Genomic DNA, 19,937 nt, shown 5'->3' with positions numbered 1-19,937 from the left:
CTGCGGACACTGGGGAGATGCTGGGTACTGGTCCCATGGTAAAGGATGCTCCGAGGTAAGACCGTAGCAGCTACGTGTGGGAATTGAATGTTTTCAAACCTGTTTCAGAATTTTTATCAAGTAGCATTTTTCTCTATTTCACAATTTTGAGATGGTTTGGGAATGGATCATATTGGGTGTTTTGGAACAGAAAGGGGATGCTCAAGGTGGCCGTGGTGCCAGCCCTGGGGCTGGGCTGGTTGCTGGAAGTGGTTGAAGTTGTCGTGCTGCAGTTCCCTGTCGTGACCTGAGCCCACGCAGGTTCATTGCTGCTCATGCAGCAATTCGTGCAGCGGTGCTACGTTAACTGGGGCAAACGAGAGCATCACGTAGGTCAGCAGTGATTAAACTCCCCTGGTTCGATGCCACTAGGTTTTGCTGGAAGGGTACAAGGCCAACACACTGATATATTTACAACCCTGCTGTAAATGCACCAAATTCTCCCTCACAAATATGTTTTGTCAGACTGAAGCCCTTCCCACGAGTGTCCCCAGCCATGCTGCCTGCCACAACTGCTGTGCAAATATAGAGACAGAATGAACACATACCGTTCCTTTTGTGCCAGCCTCTGATGTGCCTCATCAGCCCGCTCTTACCTGGACAGCCTTATGGTCTGGATCTTCCTTTTCTTTTTTCCTTTTTGTTTTTGTTTCGGTTTATGTTTTCTTTTTTTTTCTGTCTCTCTTTGTTTTTTTAACATCAAAGCTGCCTCTGAATGACCCAAAGGCAGTAAAATGGGTGTGCAAATTACCCTGATGACAGAGAAAGCCTTGCTGTCTTGACGAAGTCTTTCAATTACTTCCACTAATGTGACAGCATGTTCAGTTGTTCAAAGCCTGGCCATTAACTTTAACCCATTGCTTTTATCACATAGCATTACATTCAGCAACACCACCAATTATAGTAGACACAACACGCAGTAGGCAATAAGCACAGCAATTCCATGACAGTAGCATTCTATGTAGTCCTTACACTTCGTTAATAATTAACATACTTGGCAATAATGCAAGCACTGTTGTTAGCAAATAATGTAAGTGATGCCCATCATGAAATGTTAAGATTCATGCTACCAGGTGCAGTCACCCAGGGTCAGGGGCTGGATGCTGTTTGGGATTCCTGGCATTTACCTGTTTTGCACATTCAAGCTACAAGAGCAGTTTGGAGCTGCTGCTTGCCAGGAGCCCTGGAGAAAAGCCACACAACCTTGCAGCACTGGCCAAAGCACTAACCAGGGGTGCGGGGTGTGCTGCTGTCCTCAAAATAGTGAAACTGGTATTTCTGCAGTGCTTTGTCAGGGAACAGCAGTGATACCCTCAGGCTGGGGTCACCTGGACCCGTGGCAGTGCTCAGTCATGCACATAGAGACCCACGTTTGTCATCTGCATGTTTCATCTCTGCATCACGCCACGTTCCCCGGGTAACTGTGGGATGAATCTAATGGCTGAGCTGCTCTGTCTGCCCTGGCAAGGAAAGCCCTGCATGTACAAGGGGACAGTCTCTGTGCAAGGCAGCATCCAAGCTGATCAAATACTCTCATCACCTTCAAACATCCTTTTAAAAATTATTATTATTATTATTATTATTATTATTATTATGAGGTCTCCTGCAGTTTTGCGTATCATTTTTTTTCCCAGCATCGGTAGGAACCAGTGCAGCTGGGCTGCTGTAAATGGGATGCTGAGTCCCGTGCAGCTGCATGAAGTGCACATGCTCTTGTCATTCTCTGACATATTCAGAGATCATCTGAACACAGACAAGAGGAAGTACAAACAGGCTCCAGGCTGGTGAAGCTGGGGTCCCACAGCGAGGATGAGGATGGCAGCGCTGGCCCTGCAGAGAAGGTGCCCACCGGCCAGCTGCCGTCTCCCCTTGGCCCTTTTGATCTCTCTGCCCTGGGTCAAATCATTTAACTGCTGCCTAGTGAGGCTCATCGGCCATGGGAGGGGTTGGTACCACTCCTGAGCTGTGCTGGTATCTGTTGTCCTACAACCCGCTGTCAAACATGAGAGAGATAGATGGGCTGATCATTCATCCTGGCGGAGTTGGGGCCGGTGCTCTAGGATGCAGGAACATTGTGCTCCAGTTTTCGAAGCTAACAGTCAAAGTGTGGTGTTCTGATAGCCCCTTTGGGAAGTGACAGCATCAGGACACAGATTTACTTCGACCTTTCCCATCTGTGAGCCTCAGGACCAGGCTCGAGCTGGCCTCTGCTACCCAGTACATCCAGACCCCGTTCACAAAAACCCAGGGGCTTGAACCTGTTAGTGTCACTGAGAGCTAAATGTGTGCGTAAACTGCCTGGGGACAAAGACCTGGAGTTCATCGCAGCCTGGCTGGCAACATCCAGCCGGGCAGGGAGGGTCAGAGGGGCTGGGAAGGGACGGGAGAGCCCCTGGATCACTTCATGCCTTTTGCCACCAGCCCTGGCCAAGGGAGGGTGGTGGCCATGGGGCTTCCAGCCTTTGGCATCAGAGGTTTTCATGGAGGTCACTGGGCCGCTCCTCGGGAAGAGAGTGATGCTCACCCACATCTCCCCACCACTGCCCCTGGAATCTGGCACTAAAGGAGGGATCTGCTCTGCGAGCAGCAGTGAGGAGGACACGGCAGGTTACAAGCCATGGGAAGGACGCCCTGCTCACTCCTTTGGGTATGCATCTGCCCCTTGTCCCCTCAGACTGCCTCTGGGTGGGCTGGGAAGAGCTGGGGGCTGGGAAAGCATCATCCTCCCTCGGCCGCGCACCCACAATGGGATGGGGATCCTGGAACGGGGTGTCAGTCCTGGCCAGGAGCTTCACAGTGCCTGAGGGTTTCAGTTTGGGATGTTGGGTCAGGGCTCTCATTTGTTTTCTGATTCAAACTGTTAATTGCCTAATCCTGTCAGCCCCTGGAGTGGAGGTATTTAACTGCAATGCAAAGAAACTGTGCTTGTAAATGCCTGGGTACCCACATACGCAGCGAGAAAAAAAATGCAATGGCTAAAGATTTCAGCTGACAGGACAAATACTGGGGGAAAACTTCAAAAAGCTCAGTCTTGTGGTCCTCCCCCTTGAAGCTACACCAGCCAGAGAGGGGAACGCGGGTGCTGCGGCTGGAACCAAGGCCTGCATTAATGCAATGAACTTTTCTCCTCCAGTTAAAGTTTTACTTTACTGGAGGAGACCAGTGCAAAGATTAGTGGTCTTACACTCATCTGTTTTTTTTTCTTTTCCTCTTCCTCTGTAGAAAGTACATATTGTGCCCATGTGAAGCCTGGCTGACTGAGAGCATCATCCAATGAGTCGCTGTGACTTGGCTGCCTGGACCCATCAGGGACTTATCTGGAAGGCAATGGCATTAATCAGCATTAATCATCTTCTGGGCTGATTCAGACTTTGGCATGTCAGCTACGGATGCCACCAGCCGCCCTGGCCCTGCAGCTGTTCTTGTGGATGATGTCAAGGAGAGCAAAGCCCAAACGAGACCAGCGCAGACCAGATTTTGCCAATGTGCAAAGTTCACAACTACCGAGTGAGTCAGGCTGTATTTGGCGGCATCGGCAGTATTTGCTATGGTCAGCAATATTTGACAGTGCTGTGATCAGCTGGTGGTGCTGAAAGGCTCAGCTTTCGCGCTGTTATGGGCTTTTTAACCAAAATCTACGTTATTGTAATACGCTGGGTAATTTTGCTATGCTATATTTCCATATACACATACAGCCGTCTCCTCTGAATGTCCAGGATGCATACGTACAGGTGTGTACCAGCATTACAGCTACAGGTTTATTACCATTACAGCTACGTGTTGAAGGGGCTATGTACATGCAGGTATGTAGATATGTACATATATAGAGACTTGTATACAACTGTATATATATATATATATGTTTAGCTGTGTGTGCTATATACACACATAAATATGTTTTAAAGTAGGTGCCAAGTGGTATCTAAATAAAACACTGTTCTTCATTTTCTAGCTTCCTTGGTACATATGCTAGAAAGGTTTCTTCTTGCTAATTCAGCAAGAGGTTTGTGATGTAGCACAAAAACCCAGCACAGAAACCAAGAAAGGTGTTGAACATCTCAAAATAAGCTGTAGTATGTTCCCAAGTCCCTGGCCATGTCACACCACGGCACGTTCAACAGCCCCCAAATCAACCTTTCAGCTTGAATTTCCCAGGTCCACTCTATGTCTCTGCGGGTCTCCCATCGTTTTGTTTGTCTCCCCAAATACGGGGATTGGTAGCGGCTGCTCTGAGCTGAGCGGTGGCCAAATAACGCACGGAAGGCTTGAGTTTCTCATTAACTCCAGAGTTTATATAGTCCCATCTCTCGGAGCACCAGCCAGTTTTGCTGCCTCCATCCAGCCCCGGTGTCTCCCCTTCCCTACCCAAGCTCCCTCCTCACTCCACAGCCCAGGACAGTGACTGCTCCGGGGAGGACAGCAGAGGAGCGGCGGGATGGACAAGAAAAGCAAAATGCAGGCAGAGAAGGTAACCATAGCTCAGTGGCATTTTTGCTCTAGAATTTCTGTGGGAGCGCAGCACTGAGCAACGGCATTTATTGCTTGCCAAGACCAAAATCAACAACAAAAAAATCCCCTCCCTTAATTAATTGCTCTTTGATGTCTGTGTACCGAGCGCAGGGGCAAAGGGGTCGAGGGATTGTTTTATATTTTTAAGATTTCTATTTTTAAGAGCTCCGTCAACTCATCGGATAATTTTAACTGTGACAGAAGGAAATAATACTTGAAACCGCACTGCCTAAAACTGCATTTTTTCACAGCTGTTGTGCTTCAGCAGTGGTGCTGCCCGCGCGCGGGGATGGGGCAGGACACGATGCCGCGGCTGCCGTGCCGGGCAGAGCTCCCGCCGCAGAGCAGGGTCCCTTGGGACAGGCATGGCGTGCAGCCCCCCAGGTTTGGGCAGCGTTTGGATAGCAGGGTGAAGCTGTTCTCTGCTTCCTCCCCCAGCACCTCACGGGAACGCTGGTCCTCTCCGTCTTCACTGCGGTGTTGGGCTTCTTCCAGTACGGCTACAGCCTGGGTGTCATTAATGCCCCCCAGAAGGTAAGCTGAGCCCCCCCAACCACGCGCGGCCAAGAGACGAGGGTTTCAGGGCAGCTAGGGCTGGTTTGTCCCTGCAGAAGCTCTTAGGAGAGCTCTGTCCGTTCCCTGGGCGCTGTCTCCCGCAGGACAAAGCCCCTGTGATAAGGCAGCAGGGTGAGAAAATGGCCACAACCCCCCCGCTGCCACCCCCGCAGTGAAAGGAGCCGGGTTCTGCATGATCCCCCCTGTAATGTGGTCCCTGTGCCCAGACCGAGGGCTGGCACCTTTCCACGGGTGCTGAATCCGGGCACCGTCCTCACCCCATACCCGGGAGGCGGCGTCGGATTGCGGGGGGACGCTCTGTGCCCTCATGGTCCCTCCCTCCTGGGGCCCCGGGAGCTGTGGGGGACCCCAAGGTTTCACCCCTGTGATGAAAAGCTTTTCTTGGGAGAGAAAAAAACAAACGAAAAAACCAAACAGACCAAAAAAAAGCAGGAGTTGGGAGTGGTTATAGATTCGAGCCAACGGCTTTTTTCCTCTTTGCCCATCGTAGGTGATAGAAGCCCACTATGGGCGCGTGCTGGGCATCGCTCCCCTGGACAGACATGCCACCAACGCCTCCTGGGAGGATGGCACTGTCCCTGTCCCCGGCACGGAGCCCTGGGGCAGCACTGAGGGCACGGCTGTGCCCCCGGCTGACACCGGTGAGGACCCTGCCAGCTCCCCGCACATCCTCACCATGTACTGGTCCCTCTCCGTCTCCGTGTTCGCCGTCGGTGGTATGGTCTCCTCCTTCACCGTGGGGTGGATCGGCGACCGGCTGGGGAGGTGAGAGAACCTTGTGTGCTGTGACTTGTGTGCCACAGCCCAAGCCTTTTTGCTTGATTTTTTTTTTTCCCCAGAACTGTTTCCTCCCAATAGAAATACGGTTTGTGTTATTTTCCCCCAATGTAATTTAAAAAAAAAACCCAAACCAAAACAACTCCAAAATACTATTCCAACCATCACAGAGGTCTGGCTTATTAAAATCCTCAATTATAAATCAGACATTTTATTGCGACTTTTAGCACTTCAAACAAGCAGCTGATGAGCAGCCTTGAGTAACTTCGGAATTCTCCCCTTTCTTCCCGTGGCAAAAGGGAGAGGAGGGCAGCTGAACGGCACTGGCATAGGATGTATAATATACTTTTAGCTACTCTGCACCATGTCCAATATATTTCAGTGCCTACAATCATTATTTTTTTCCCCTGTAATGTTGATTAAGACACTTAATTGCTGTAATTCTATGTCGCAACGGCTGCTCTGGCTGAGAGAGGTGCCAGAGTGACCTGTGCTGCTGCTGCCTTGCAGGGTGAAAGCCATGCTGGTGGTGAACATCCTCTCCATCGCTGGGAACCTCCTCATGGGGCTGGCGAAATTCGGGCCATCTCACATGCTCATCATCGCCGGGAGAGCTGTCACGGGGCTGTACTGCGGTAAGTTCAGGCACCTGTCCCTTAGTGGGGTGCTGGGGGCTGCATTGCTCCAGGGCTACAATTAAGAGTTTTTTCTATTTTAAAGTATTTTTTTTTAGTTCAGAAGCGGTTTCACAGGTGGGAGTTTCCCTCTTCCCCCTGTGTCTGTCCTTCTCAATCCAGGGTCTGTCCCAGGAGTATTTGGGTTGGTTCTATCAAGAAATCAGTTTATTTTATGTATCCTAGAAAGGAGCAAGTTGCTGCTCTGTATCTCAAGGCTCGATCTTGGTGGTGGCTGCTATAACAGCACATTATTAGCCATGCTGTTTAACAGGTTCCCTAGACAACAGCACTATCTAGCAAATAGTACAGGAGCGCTGTACATAGCAAGGATAAGATAGTAGGCAAATAATAAGGAATTACATTAGAATTAGCTTACAAGTAACAGCTCATTATCATGGTTACTGGGATGTAACTACAGTACTCTGCTCTGAAGGTTCAAGGCAAGTTTTAAGAAAGCTCTTTGTGATAACTTCTTCCAGCAGATGATCTCTGCTCTATGCTTATGTTCAAGTGTAAAGGCTTCCCAGTTTGGGGCTTGGAATCCAGGGATACCCGAGCACCTTTGCAGGGTGCTGGTGGTTCCCAGCCAAGCATGAGGAACTGGGTAGGATCATAAAATCAGAGAATAGTTTGGGTTGGAAGGGACCTTCAAAGCTCATCTAGTCCAACCCCCTGCAATGAGCAGGGACATCTTCAACCAGATCAGGTTGCTCAGAGCCCCGTCCAGCCTGGCCTGGGATGTCTCCAGGGATGGGGCATCCACCACCTCTCTGGGCAACCTGGGACAGTGTTTTGCTGGGATGTGGGATGCAGCACACGGGCTCCATCCTTCTTTCCCATTTGGGAAGTGGTTTCTGCTGGTGCCTAGAAGAGGTGACACCGGCTTATGCTTGGTGCAGGGCTCTCCTCCGGACTCGTGCCCATGTATGTCAGCGAGGTCTCTCCCACGGCCCTTCGAGGAGCGCTGGGGACGTTGCACCAGCTTGCCATCGTCACGGGTATCCTCATCAGCCAGGTAAGATGGAAAACACACAAGTCCAGACGGGGGTATTTCAGAGATATGGGATGATACACTGGAGTATCATCCATCATTCCACCCCAAAACCGAAGGAGAGTAGGAAGCAATCTGTTCTAATGGGGTTAAACTCCTACCTTGAGTCAGAAGTGTCCTTAACAAAGACAACCTCTCATGAAATAATAAGTACTTCTGCAAACAATTTCTCCCCTCCACTGTGAAGTTTTTGTACACATCTCATCAGGGTCAGGCTGGATCCTGAGCATGGGATCCCTGATATTTGGGTTCTCAAAATGGCTTTGTCAAGAAGCATGGAGTCCAACACCTCCATCAGCATTTCCCACCATGGCATGAGTCCCAGCTACCTGACAGGCTGGTACATAAACACACCAAGAGGGCGCAAAATAAGCCATTCAAACCTGTCTCAATTATTCCAGGTCCTCGGACTGGACTTTCTCCTGGGTAATGATGAGATGTGGCCCTTGCTCCTGGGTCTGTCCGGTGTGGCTGCCCTCCTGCAGTTCTTCCTGCTCTTACTGTGCCCCGAGAGCCCTCGATACCTTTACATCAAACTGGGGAAGGTGGAAGAAGCTAAAAAAAGTAAGACACACATTCTGGGTTTGTCTGGAGTTGTTTTTACACTATACATAGTATTAAACACAGAAGGAACAGCCCGGCTGAGGGCTCACATGTGTAACTGGATATAGTTGCTCCATCCCACGCAACACATTGGCAGGTGGGATGTTGGACACTTGCATACAGTCACTGATTAAGGCACACTTGCTTATGTATCGCTGCGGGTGGTGTGAGCCTCAGTGTGTTACTCCTTTCCATCAGTGAGATCGCAGCTAGAAGATGCCACCTGCAAAAATCCCATTTACTTGAAAGGGATTTCAGCTAAGTGTAAAAATGACATATTTGGGGGACAGCTGAAGTCTTGGTCCTCGCCGCTATTTGCAAATACACAGCAAAGCCACAGCAGTTACTGCAACCACTTATGCATCTTCCAGCTGGTTCCAGCCATCTCTGCAAGGAGTAAGAGCAGTCGTTGGTAGGACACAGCTCAAACGGAGATAAGAAGCTCTGAGCTGCTCAAGTATAAATCAGCTCTTCACCAGAAACTATTCAGACACGTTTGCATGGGACTAATAAGCATTGCCGCGGGGTGGGGCTTGAGTGTGGTGCCTCAGAGCTTTTGCAGAACTAATGTGCTGCTGCCCCTTGCCAAGCAGACACATTTCTGGGGCTTCATGTGCCATACGAGTCCTCAGAGCAAGAGGACAGCACTGCCCATGTGGTTGGCCTACCCTGGGTTTTGGCTAGAGAGATTCTTGTGCTTATTCTACTCCTTATCTACCATTGACATTAAAATGTCCATCTTCCTTCTTAAGGTTTGAAAAGGCTCAGAGGAAACTGTGACCCAATGAAAGAGATTGCTGAGATGGAAAAGGAAAAACAAGAAGCTGCTAGTGAAAAGAAAGTCTCCATAAGGCAGCTCTTCACCTCTTCCAAGTACAAGCAGGCTGTCATTGTGGCGCTGATGGTGCAGATATCTCAGCAGTTCTCAGGAATCAACGCAGTGAGTCTCCCAAAAATATTTGCCTTTAAAGAAATCCACGCTGAGCATGAAAATTCAATGCTGGCTCCGTCCAAGCCATGCAGGGGTGAGAAGAAGGCCCTCCCATGACTGCAGCAGCCTCCTTGGCCACCACCATCGGTGCTGAAGGTGGACCCCACCGCTGAGCTGGGCTGCGGGACGGCAGGAGGGGAGAAGGGTGTGAGGGGGTTCAGCATGAAAGCAGCTGGCACAGCAAATCCGCACTCCTCACACCTGAGTTTGTCAGCAGTTTTCTCTCTGTAATGATTACGTGGTCACTCCAGGAACCGCAGAATCACCGTCTTCTAGCTATTTGTAGCTAAACAGGTTTTGCAGCTCCTCTTGGGATACCAGAAATCACCATTTTGCATCTAGATGCATGGAGCCTCCTTTTCAAAATTGGCTAAGACTTAAATTTTTGAAAGCCTGGTGGCAACTTTACCAAGGTTGAGGCCTCTGTCCCACCGGCTTTCAAACGTCTAAGAGCATTTCCACATGGCAAGGGAGCCCAGCTGCCCCATCCACCAGCCATGGGGCCAGCCACCCACTTACCTCCTGCCCGTAACTTCCACCTGATAGGAGCTGCCTTGTTCTTTGAGAGAAGGGAGAAATTTGACTCATTCCAATATAGAGAGAATATTTTAAAATTCTTGTAAAACTCGGTCATATTAAGGTATTTGTCTGCAGCACTCAGTCCTGGTGATCTGGCTTTCAAGAAAAAACATGGGACTACATGGAAGAAAAGAGTTTTAAATGTGCAAATGCAGTAGCTCAGAAGGGGAATTTCAATGGGATTTTTAACTCACTCAGGCTCCTTCGAAAGTTTCAGCTTTAATTATTACAACAAGCCATTAAAAGTTGAAAAACTAATAATAATTAAATTACTTCGCATCTCCGCCAAGCAAGTGTAACTCTTCCCTCTAGAGAACAAAAAGTTCCACCAGCCCTTTTGCCTAATTCTTCATCCTAATGTATTTTGATAGATCTTTTACTACTCTACAAACATTTTCGAGAGAGCTGGAGTTGACCAACCAGTTTACGCAACCATTGGCGTTGGAGTGGTGAACACAGTCTTCACTGTTATCTCTGTAAGTAAATATTTCTGCCCCCCAGACTACAAAAACACATAAGCTCCAATGTGGTTTTGAAACATGATTTTCTCCTGGAGCTAGGGCTGGGATTTGCAGTTTTGCAGGGCTGACCCTGCACACCTCACAGGAAAAATAATTTCCTGGGCAAGTCTTGTTTGACAAATCAAGCCTTGAAATGCAGCCCGTTGCTATCAAACTGCACCGCTAAGTGCCTCATGAGTCAAAACTGCGCCACCGTGATCAGGGAAGCTCTGGTAGCTCAGCATTTCCCCTCAAAATCAAATTTGCCTTTGAGACTGGATTTCTGGGGGTTCTGTTGCCCTGGGGGAGCAGGAAGGGATTGGGGTTGTGATGGGGCAGCCAGCAGCTCACAATCTCCCTCTTACCTGCTATCTTCCCAGTAGTTTTCTGTGTGTACAGAGCACCTGCATGAACAATACCCAAAGGCTATTCCATACTCACAAATTAATCTAACACCTATCCTCATTGCACCTATGCAGTGTAATCACATGGCTCTACAGCAGTAAAAGGATGGTTCCATTTTCACAGACTTTCCCTCTGTTTGTCTCTCTCCTGAGAGTATGAACACAATTCTTATCAGCAGGCAATTATTTTTTTTAATGTGGCCATTAATAGAAGAAGATCAGGAAATGCCAAGCCCATTTCCCTCACATTTCTAGAGAGATTTAGGGACCAAAGAACTTTTACCCACTGTGAAGCAGGACTAGCTGCAAGGTACAAATACCCAGCTCTACAAGATCTTAGTCCAGCGTGAGGTAGGAAGTCTTGGAGTGAACCTGCTGAAGATTAAATCCATCACAGAACCCGTACAGAGGAGAAAACATGATGTTTATTGTGAAATGAGGCATTGAGGCATACAGGTGGAAGAACTCTTTCTCCAGCTTGGAGGGTCTCCTGCAATTCAATCTCCACTCCAAGCTGTGGTACTTGCAGCCTGCGGTGTTTGCTCTTTGCTTCTTTCGGCCACGAGCACTTAAAAATTACCTGCATTTGTCAATAAGTGACAGACCCTGATCAAAAGGCAGAAGCACTGACAGCGGGGTGGACCTTGGCAAGGGGAGAAGGGAGCACAGAGGCTTCACAAGTTAGGAAGATGAGCAAAAGAGATTGTCTCCTGGAAGCACAAGTCATTTGCTGTAATGGCAGGAAAGGCTGAGCTGATGGCCAAAGGTGTTCTTTTGAGCAGAGGAGAAGGAGCAGGCAGCCTCAGAGGGCAGCGCAGGTATCTTAGGGCAGGCCAATCCCTTCCCCATTGGGTGAAGGGATTGGTACAGACTTAGATGTCAAAAGTTGGACAAGATGACTAAAGTCCACCAAGAGGAGCTGAGAAGGAGCAAGCTAAGTCTTGGGGCTACCAGGGAAGGGAAAGGAATCTGGGAGCCATTGAAGGAAAAATCCTGATTCCAGCTGCAATACAAGTACACCTGCCTTAGGACAGGCAAGGTCCAGTGGCCCATGATGTGACTTGAATCATGCTACATTTTGAAGGCTACTTCCAAATTAATGAAGACCTAGTAAAATTTTTCTTTTTGGAAAAAAAAAAGAGACAGAGAAAGAGAGGGGGAGAAAGTCCACAGTCAGCAATACACGTGTAGGAACAGTGGGAAATTCCGAGAGCTTGGAAATACATGAGCTTTGAGTGTCTGTGGGTTTGCCTTGCCCTCAGCAAGGTGGCTGCTCAGTCTGGCTCCCTAAAAGCCACCAGAAGAGCTTCTGATACTTAGAAACCACCACATAAATCTCTGCCATGAGAACTAGAAGAGCAGGAGTGCAGTGTGGTGGTGGTAACAGGCTGTTCATTGCTAATGGACCTGATCAAACCTCATGAGAGCGGTGGTGCTGGAGACTGAGCTGCTGCACGTGTTTCTACAGGTTTTCCTGGTGGAGAAGGCAGGCAGGAGGTCCCTCTTCCTGGCAGGTTTGATGGGCATGTTAATAAGTGCCGTGGCCATGACAGTTGGACTTGTGCTCCTGGTAAGGATTTATCTCTGCTTTTTTTCCTCCATGGTTTGTAAACAAGAGAAGACAAACCACCCTTTAAAGTGAATGCTTTGCATTTTCATCTCAAAGAAGTTCAGAAAATATTTGCCCTTAGAAGGGACAGGTCAAAGTGGCCATAGCTGGAGCCATCTCTGGCCCACTCTTTGGCCCCTGAGATACCCCAATGCTGCTAAAAAGGACTAGTGTCTCCTGCCCCCTCCCTGAGCCTGCTGACAACCTCAGCTCCTTACACAGCAACTGTGCTATTCCCATAATCCCAGGCCTGCTAAGAAAACCCACAGCATAACTCCATGTGAAACAGTGTGTGCCCTTAAGCCTCAACTTGCATCCCCCTGGCTTGGTGCAGGGTTACTAGACTAGCATCTTGTCATAAAAAAGGGACAAATTATTCCTTCTGACACCCAGAACAGGGGTCGGGCTGTGAGACATGAGGCAGAACAGGCAGAGGATGGAGCCAGACCCCGTCAAAGCCAGTCCAAACCACCGGTGCAAGCCCCTCCCAAGATGTAAAACCTAACAAGGGGTGGCCTCCTTTGCTTAACAGCCTGGTTATTAAAGACACAACTATTTTGCCTCTCCCCGGCCATGCTGCAGGCAAGGGGAAGGCTCGAACGTGCAGCTGAGCTGATAAGTGTGAGCTCCAACATCCCTCTGCAAGTGGCAACGCTGGCACCACACACCAAGCCAGCAGCCGGCACAAGAGTGTAGAGCTTTAAATATTCATGTCCAGTCCCCACTTGTCTGAATAGAAAGAAATTTCTGAAAAAGAAGCCTAATTAAAGTAATTAGTGATAATTAATGAGAGCTGTGTTGGGACTGTAACACCAAGCACACCCTCTTGCAGAGCCAGTTTGCCTGGATGAGCTATGTCAGCATGGTTGCCATCTTCCTCTTCGTCATCTTCTTCGAAGTCGGGCCCGGGCCCATCCCCTGGTTTATTGTGGCCGAACTGTTCAGCCAAGGCCCGCGCCCTGCCGCCATCGCCGTCGCTGGCTTCTGCAACTGGGCCTGCAACTTCATCGTGGGAATGTGTTTCCAGTACATAGCGGTAAGAAATCCCTCTAAAACCCTACAAATAAATGGCTGGCACGACCCCACTGCTGGGCTCCCAAAGCAGCTCAGTGGGACACGGACGTGCCTCCCAGATCTTCATCCCCAAACCCGCTGGGCACCTCAGCCACCCAGGGCAGGAAGGAGAAGCCATCCCTGCAGTGCTGATGGTGGTGTCCCCTCTTTTCACCTCCCCCACTGCAGGATCTGTGTGGATCGTACGTGTTTGTGATCTTCGCGGCTCTGCTTCTGGCCTTCTTTCTGTTTGCCTACTTCAAAGTCCCGGAGACGAAAGGCAAGTCCTTTGAGGAGATCGCAGCTGTGTTCCGCCGCAAGAAGCTCCCAGCCAAAGCTATGACTGAGCTGGAAGACCTGCGAGGAAGCACGGATGCATAGACATCACCACGCACCCAGAAAGGAGGGACTGAGCATGGACCTCCTTCAGGCACTGCGGGAAGAATGTTGGGCAAAAGTCTCATTCAACAAAAACCTTGCAGCTGGCAGGACCCATCCATCGGATGCCTTCTGGCTGCTGCGGATCACACCTCCAAGCCGCAGGTGCTAACCTGGCATTTTACTCTGAAATACTCAGTACAGCTGGTCTGCAGGAAGAGCTGGGGAAAAGACGGGAGGAATATCTGACACGTGTCTCCATGCCCTGCTGGAAGAGCCCGGTGGGATGATGACCTTTCCAGTTGGCAAAGCAACACATTGAGCAGGGTCATCACTCAGCTGGAATGAAGGAAAGGGGGGTCGGCTGATGCTGTAGCCTCAAGTTTTCACCTTTTTATCCCATGCTCACTGCTTCCTTCTGCTAAGTGATCTGATGCTTTGAGAAACCAAGTGCTAGTGCAGTTGTGCCACCAGCACACAGCTCAGAGCGCCTGAGGTGTGAAGGAAAACAGCCTGAGCAAACTCTGCCTGTGCAGAGGGAGAAGGTGGATCCCACCTGAATCGGTTGCGATGCACTTCACTTCTGTGCATAATGGAAATCCTGCCCAGCCTCATAACGATTTCTCAAAGCACAACTTTTTTTAGGAGAAACTTAGAAACCCTGGCTGGGCTGATATACATTTCTTTTTTATTTTGTTTCAGCCAATTTACCTTCTCTTCTCTCCTCAGAGGCCTCTCCTCCCTCCCTTATCCCTGCTGCAGCACGAGACACAGCACATCACTGGCCACACAATGGGCCCAGGCACTCCTGGAGATGCAAGTTCTGCTGCCATCTCTCCCGTGGTGTGACCATCGCCAGGTCATCTCCCCTTGCTGCTCCTCCCTCCCCTCCCTTTGTACCATGCTTAGACCTCCAGGTTCCAGCCTCAGCCACGGCCTCGGGCTGCCCATACTGTAACAATTAATGACAACCCCAAGGGGAAATGGGAACTGCAGTGTTAACTGGAAGGTGCCCCACTGATCTGATCCCCGCTTTGCACCACTGAGTTTTGCTAGCTGGATGTGCTTCAGCCAAGATAGTGTGCAAGCAGGAGGTTGTGTTGTTTCTATAGCCTTGTTTGTGCTTGTTTTTGCTTCTTTGTGAGGTAGTTTTATGTGACAAAATCAAACTGCAAGGAATTATCTTCCTTTGTTGGGGGATATGTTGGAATCATTGTAAAAGCCTGCTCTCTGTTTGTTTCACTTTTAAGATTTGCATGTTCCTTTTTGTGATACCAGGTTACTTTCTAGCAACTTTCTCAGGATAGAAACCCATTATTTATTTAGAGATGAAACACCAGCATTGCTCAGTCACTGCTAGCTCATCACGACTGCCAGTACAGCAGTGACCACAACGTAACAGAGGATCAAGGATAATGAAAAGCATGAGAATAGATGGGCCAAGGAGGATCATAGGCTGCTGCTATGGGTTTGGTTTTATGGAAAGTTCATGCTCCTTTCCATGTACTTGAATTTCTTTCCTTTGCGGACTTTACTGTCTTGGTAATAAGATCCTAAAGCAAATTCTGGTCCCTTCCAAGTGCCTGGAAGTGTCACTATGAGGTCCACTGTGACAAGCATCTCGCCCCAGCATGTGCGCTGAGGCAATAAGATTGTGCCAAAGGCTTTCCTGGAGTGACTGCTGGGATCTAACCCAAGGAGAACTGGGTCGATGCCGTTGTATGCTACAGCGGTGTGGGACCTGGGACTGACATGAGGCATACAGGGCATGTGGGAACCAGGGCCAGGAAGAGAGCAGTAGCACTGGGGTGCTGCAAACAGGTCTCCCCAGGTGAGGCTAGCTGAGACAGCAGGCTCCGAGGCTCTCCATGGTATCTACTGTTGGCAGTTAAATATTAAAATGGATTCTCTGAATGTAAAAAAAAAAAAAAGGAAAAAAAAGAGAGATAGGTTCTTGCTTTCAGCAATGTTATCTATGTTTGTTACATGAAAGTGACAATGAACAACACCTATGGCATGTGTTGGCTTGCACTGTTGTCTTTTTTCCCTCTGTACGTCTCAGACATAAGTCCAGCTCCAGATGGGAGATACTTTCCTAGCAGGGCACATTCGCTCCATAGGTGGTAAATCCCCATGGTCAAGAGGGCTGGACAGCCCCAGAGCCACTGGGGGACGAACCCTCACTGGGGGGGTGCCTGCACCTCCCCCCAGCCATCCCCTACCCCCCACCTGTGAAACCCCACTGTAAAGCACACACCTCTGCTCACATGGGTGCTCATGCAGCTTAAAACTTGGTGCTGGGGCTCTCTGGGCACAATAGGTAGGACAAGCATTTGAGAAGAGATGGGGTTCAAAGCAGATTTGCCTCCAGGAACAGGAGAATGGGACAGCAGCGGCAGGGTGGCGGGGAGGGTGCTGGCACTGGGGTTCCGGGTGTCCCAGCTCCATCCTTGTGAGCTGGCCAGTCCGTACAAACAGAACAGCCCAAGCTGTAGCCACATGATGGTCATACAGGTGGTTTAGCAGGAGAAAGCCTGTTCAAAACCACTTCAATAAACTTCTGCTGAGTTTCGTCCTAATGCCTGAAGGGTGTCAGAGACACTGTCGGTAACTCAGCAGTGAGGGTCATTTATTTAGCAACACTCTGAGCAGCCAGGCTTTGTTTTCCCCCATGTTTTGAAATTAACAATAACAGAAAGCCCGACCCGATTGCTGTAATGTAGCATATACATTAGTTTAACAAAGACCACAACACTAACATTACCCATAACTATATTCATGAACTTTCTGGAAAATCCATCTGGGGGTTCAGAGGCACTTAAGTAAAATGACTCTGTAAAAACAGTTGTCAGCTGAAAGCCGTGTGCGTACTTCATCAGGCTTTCCCTCCTTGTTTTATCCCACACCTCTGTGAAGCTTTTGGCTAAGCTACAGTAAAGACTACATAGCTTGAAGCAGGAGTCACAGAGCTTGCAGTCTTCACGTGCTAATAATTATTTTTTCCTGGTCTGCTGCTAGCACACTGCGAATGCGGTGGACTAACGAGACGCACCCCAAGTTTCAGGTTGTGCTTCCTTGAAGCAGCTGCTGCATATAAGGGAGTCAATCTTCTCCTCCCAGCCTGGGACCTCCCACCAGGGACCCTCTCCAACCTTCCTGGACCACAACTGGACAACGTGCCTTCATGCATTTTACTGTTATCATTTCATTTATTTGTATATTCCCCTAGAGGTGATGCTTTGCTCCTCCTGGGGTGTTTCAAATCAATTCTGCTGATGGTTGCGGTGGGCCGGGATGTGCAGAGCTCGGTGCTGCCGAAGGCGGCAGCAACCTCATCCTCACCAGAGCTGCAGTGGCAGGAGGAAGCTGATATGCAGGGCTGAACTATCACAAGTGCACTTTCACCATGAATGATGATGCAGGAAGGGGTCACACGAGTTGGTTAAATCTGCAGATGTTTACTTTTGTCTCGTCACATCAGGCTGGTAATTAGGACCGTACACTTTATCTGTCCTCACTACACGCAAGTTCCAGTTAAAACTTGTTCTTGAGACACAGCTTGTTGATTCACTATTTTTATCTCTCGGTGTTATAGTTTTACTAAGTTGCTAATCATTAAGAAAATTTAAAAGATCGAGGCATACTTATTAGCTAAATGGTCGTTGCACTTCAGTTAACATGTGAAATGTGTTCCCATACTGCAGTTGGCTAATAACGCAATATAATTAATAGCCCCTGAGAAAGCATCTTGTCAGCAAGAGCTTCGAGAGTGTTTTCCTAATGTGCTGAGATGACAGCCATTAAGACTTTTTTGTTGTGTCAGTAAATGGCTAACGATATCTAGTTTCCCACTCCCCAGGCATAATTTTAAAATTAGCTTGACTTCTCTAATCCAATAAACTCAGGACACTGGCCCCATTAACACTTTCCACGCTAATTTGTCACAGATTTTTCTGCCTCACTTCCACTTGTTTTTCATCACTGAGAAGTGCTCCCTTCCATCTCCCAAGTCAAATGGCTGATGAGGATGATGCTAACCCAAGTGCTCTTTGAGGTATGATGCATTTTCTGAGCTGCTCGATGTCCTCATCTTTCACTGAAATCTATGGAGGCTGAGGAATTACAAGGCCATCAGGTTTGGATCCAGCAGCACATGTAAGGATGAGATTTAATTTAAAGTAACTGAGCTTGTGCTCAAGTGTTTCACTAAATCCTGGCAAATTTTACCCAGAGGCGCAGCCTGAATAGCTGTGCTGAAAGGGAAGGAATCTCCTCCCCAGCAGGATAGCAATAACTCCTGGCTGTAGATCCGCAGTCCTTAAATTTTACAGGCTGTGTGTACAACTACAGCCCCGAGGCTTGGGCAGTGCCTTGTGGTTTTGCCCCCGTGTTCTGCTCAGAAGAAAGAGCAGCTCTCGTGACTATGAAAAGCACCAAGGCTCCCCAGATTGAGGGTGGGATATCACTGTACAAGTACCACTGCAGCCCCGGGAGAAGGGAACGGCCAGAGTTATTATGTGTTTTCTCTCTTCCTAGCGGGAGTTACAGGTGGTTTCCGCCAGCTTCATGTCCCTGCACTGTCGCTGCTTGTCTCTGATCCCTGGCGTGTGCCCAGGGCAATTCCCTGGGTAATTCAGACAGCGTAGGCTCCCTGCACAATCCTCATCCCACCACGTTTGTCTGGCTGGGCTGTTGTCTGGACCACTGAAGAGAACGGGATGACTACAGAGCAGGCAGAGGCAGCACTGTGGTACTTTTTAAGCATCCCAGGGTGTGTAGCCCCTAATAATTGTAGCAACCATCCAGAGTCCCAGCCTCAAGGCCGATGCAACTGCAAGGTGAGTCACAGCACTGCATTCGCTCTTCCTAGGAAGCAAATGAACAGCAGGATTAAAGTAGGAGGAGAGCAGGGTGCCGATGGCAAGGTCACTGCAGAGGTTCTTTAATCTAGTTCCTGCTACATGGATTGTATATAGGAGTTCAGAGGGTTTGTGGGGCACAGCACTGTCCTGTGGAGTTGGCGGTCATCGGTCCCCAGCCTCTCGCTTGTCCTTCTGCCCAGAAGCCGGTGTGAACCCTCACCCCCAACAGTGAGGACACGCTGGTGGGATCCCAGGTAAGACAGCTCAGCAGCTGAAACGTAGAAGCTTGCTCAAGTTGGAACAGGGCTGTTTACACTGCTTTGCTCATGACTCCTTACTTCTAATCTTGTGACCTAAACTGAGTCTTGCTGAATGAGCCACTTTCCTGCGGTGCTCACCCAGTGTTGAGAGCAAGGCTGGGTATAAACCTCTGTAGCTGGTCCTCTCTCTGCTAACCGGCAGGGCTTTCCTCCAGCATCCTCTTCTTCTGTCATCTGGCCACCCAGGCCACCACCCCTGCATGTCCCAGGACGCTGCTGCCCTCCCTGATGTTCCCCAGAGATTTCTCACAGAAGCTGGTGATGCACTAGGCCAGGAGTTGGAGCGAGGAGGCAGCACGAGCCCAGCTGCACCCAGGGCTAGTTTTGGTGTGACCACTATCTCCTCCTTCTGGTAGGTTTGCTGGAAACAAGGTGGGATGTTCACTCCAGTGCTGGCTGAAACACCTACTGTCAAGTTTAGGCTTTAACAAGGTGTTTTAGGGTGTCAAACTTTTCTCCAGAACATAACTGAAAACAGATATGACTCGCTCACTTTAAACCTTCCAAAAGTTTTCTAACCCCAGATCATTTCTGTGATGCAATTAATGTAAAGACTTAGACAGGAGAAGCAAAGCTTGGTCACATACCAAGTCTGCTCGAAAGAAAAGATCTGTGTGTGATCCAGCTGTGCAACACTCTAAACGCACAGGCACAAAAGGAAATACATTTAAAAGTGAAAGGCCATGGCATTTACAAATATGCTCTGAAAAGAAATTGCTATTGTTGTATTGAAAAGTGGGATAATCACATTAGTACTATCAAGAAACACACTTTAGAAAATAAATGTTGCTCCAGACAAAAGGACAATGCCCGCAAGCAACAACTGATGGAGCTGATTTTCAATTTTTTAAATGAATCTCTAAAAAAGGCTGCCTTGGCATATTTGTGTCTCAAAAATAAGCATCATTTACAGCTGCACTTCAGCAAAAAGATGTGGTTCAGTACAGAAGATCTCGTCAGTCATCCAAAATGAATCTGATAGTTGTGGAAAATCAAGCAAATTCATAAC

The 19,937-nt window shown here is 48.9% G+C and overlaps 1 protein-coding gene across 1 annotated transcript; it reads left to right on the top strand.

Annotated features, from left to right (window-relative positions):
* Positions 1 to 4,474: 4,474 nt before the first annotated feature.
* Positions 4,475 to 13,749, top strand: SLC2A2 (solute carrier family 2 member 2). Its single transcript, XM_065639701.1, has 11 exons — positions 4,475 to 4,507; positions 4,987 to 5,082; positions 5,615 to 5,889; positions 6,412 to 6,536; positions 7,478 to 7,593; positions 8,031 to 8,193; positions 8,985 to 9,172; positions 10,174 to 10,278; positions 12,175 to 12,276; positions 13,148 to 13,351; positions 13,558 to 13,749. Exons 1-11 carry the CDS (start codon positions 4,475 to 4,477, stop codon positions 13,747 to 13,749), a joined length of 1,599 nt encoding a protein of 532 aa, XP_065495773.1.
* Positions 13,750 to 19,937: the final 6,188 nt, after the last annotated feature.

This window comes from Caloenas nicobarica, chromosome 8 (assembly GCF_036013445.1).
Source record: "Caloenas nicobarica isolate bCalNic1 chromosome 8, bCalNic1.hap1, whole genome shotgun sequence".
In the NCBI taxonomy this organism is placed as follows: domain Eukaryota; kingdom Metazoa; phylum Chordata; class Aves; order Columbiformes; family Columbidae; genus Caloenas; species Caloenas nicobarica.
Note: the sequence above shows the minus strand (reverse complement) of the source record. Positions and strands in the feature narration are given on the sequence as shown.

Bases quoted from the DNA above. Each gene is read 5' to 3' on its own strand.
- SLC2A2 (XM_065639701.1), top strand. From the start codon at position 4,475: ATGGACAAGAAAAGCAAAATGCAGGCAGAGAAG. The intron at 8,194-8,984 runs GTAAGACACACA...TTCCTTCTTAAG, and splicing joins GGTGGAAGAAGCTAAAAAAA to GTTTGAAAAGGCTCAGAGGA. The intron at 9,173-10,173 runs GTGAGTCTCCCA...GTATTTTGATAG, and splicing joins AGTTCTCAGGAATCAACGCA to ATCTTTTACTACTCTACAAA.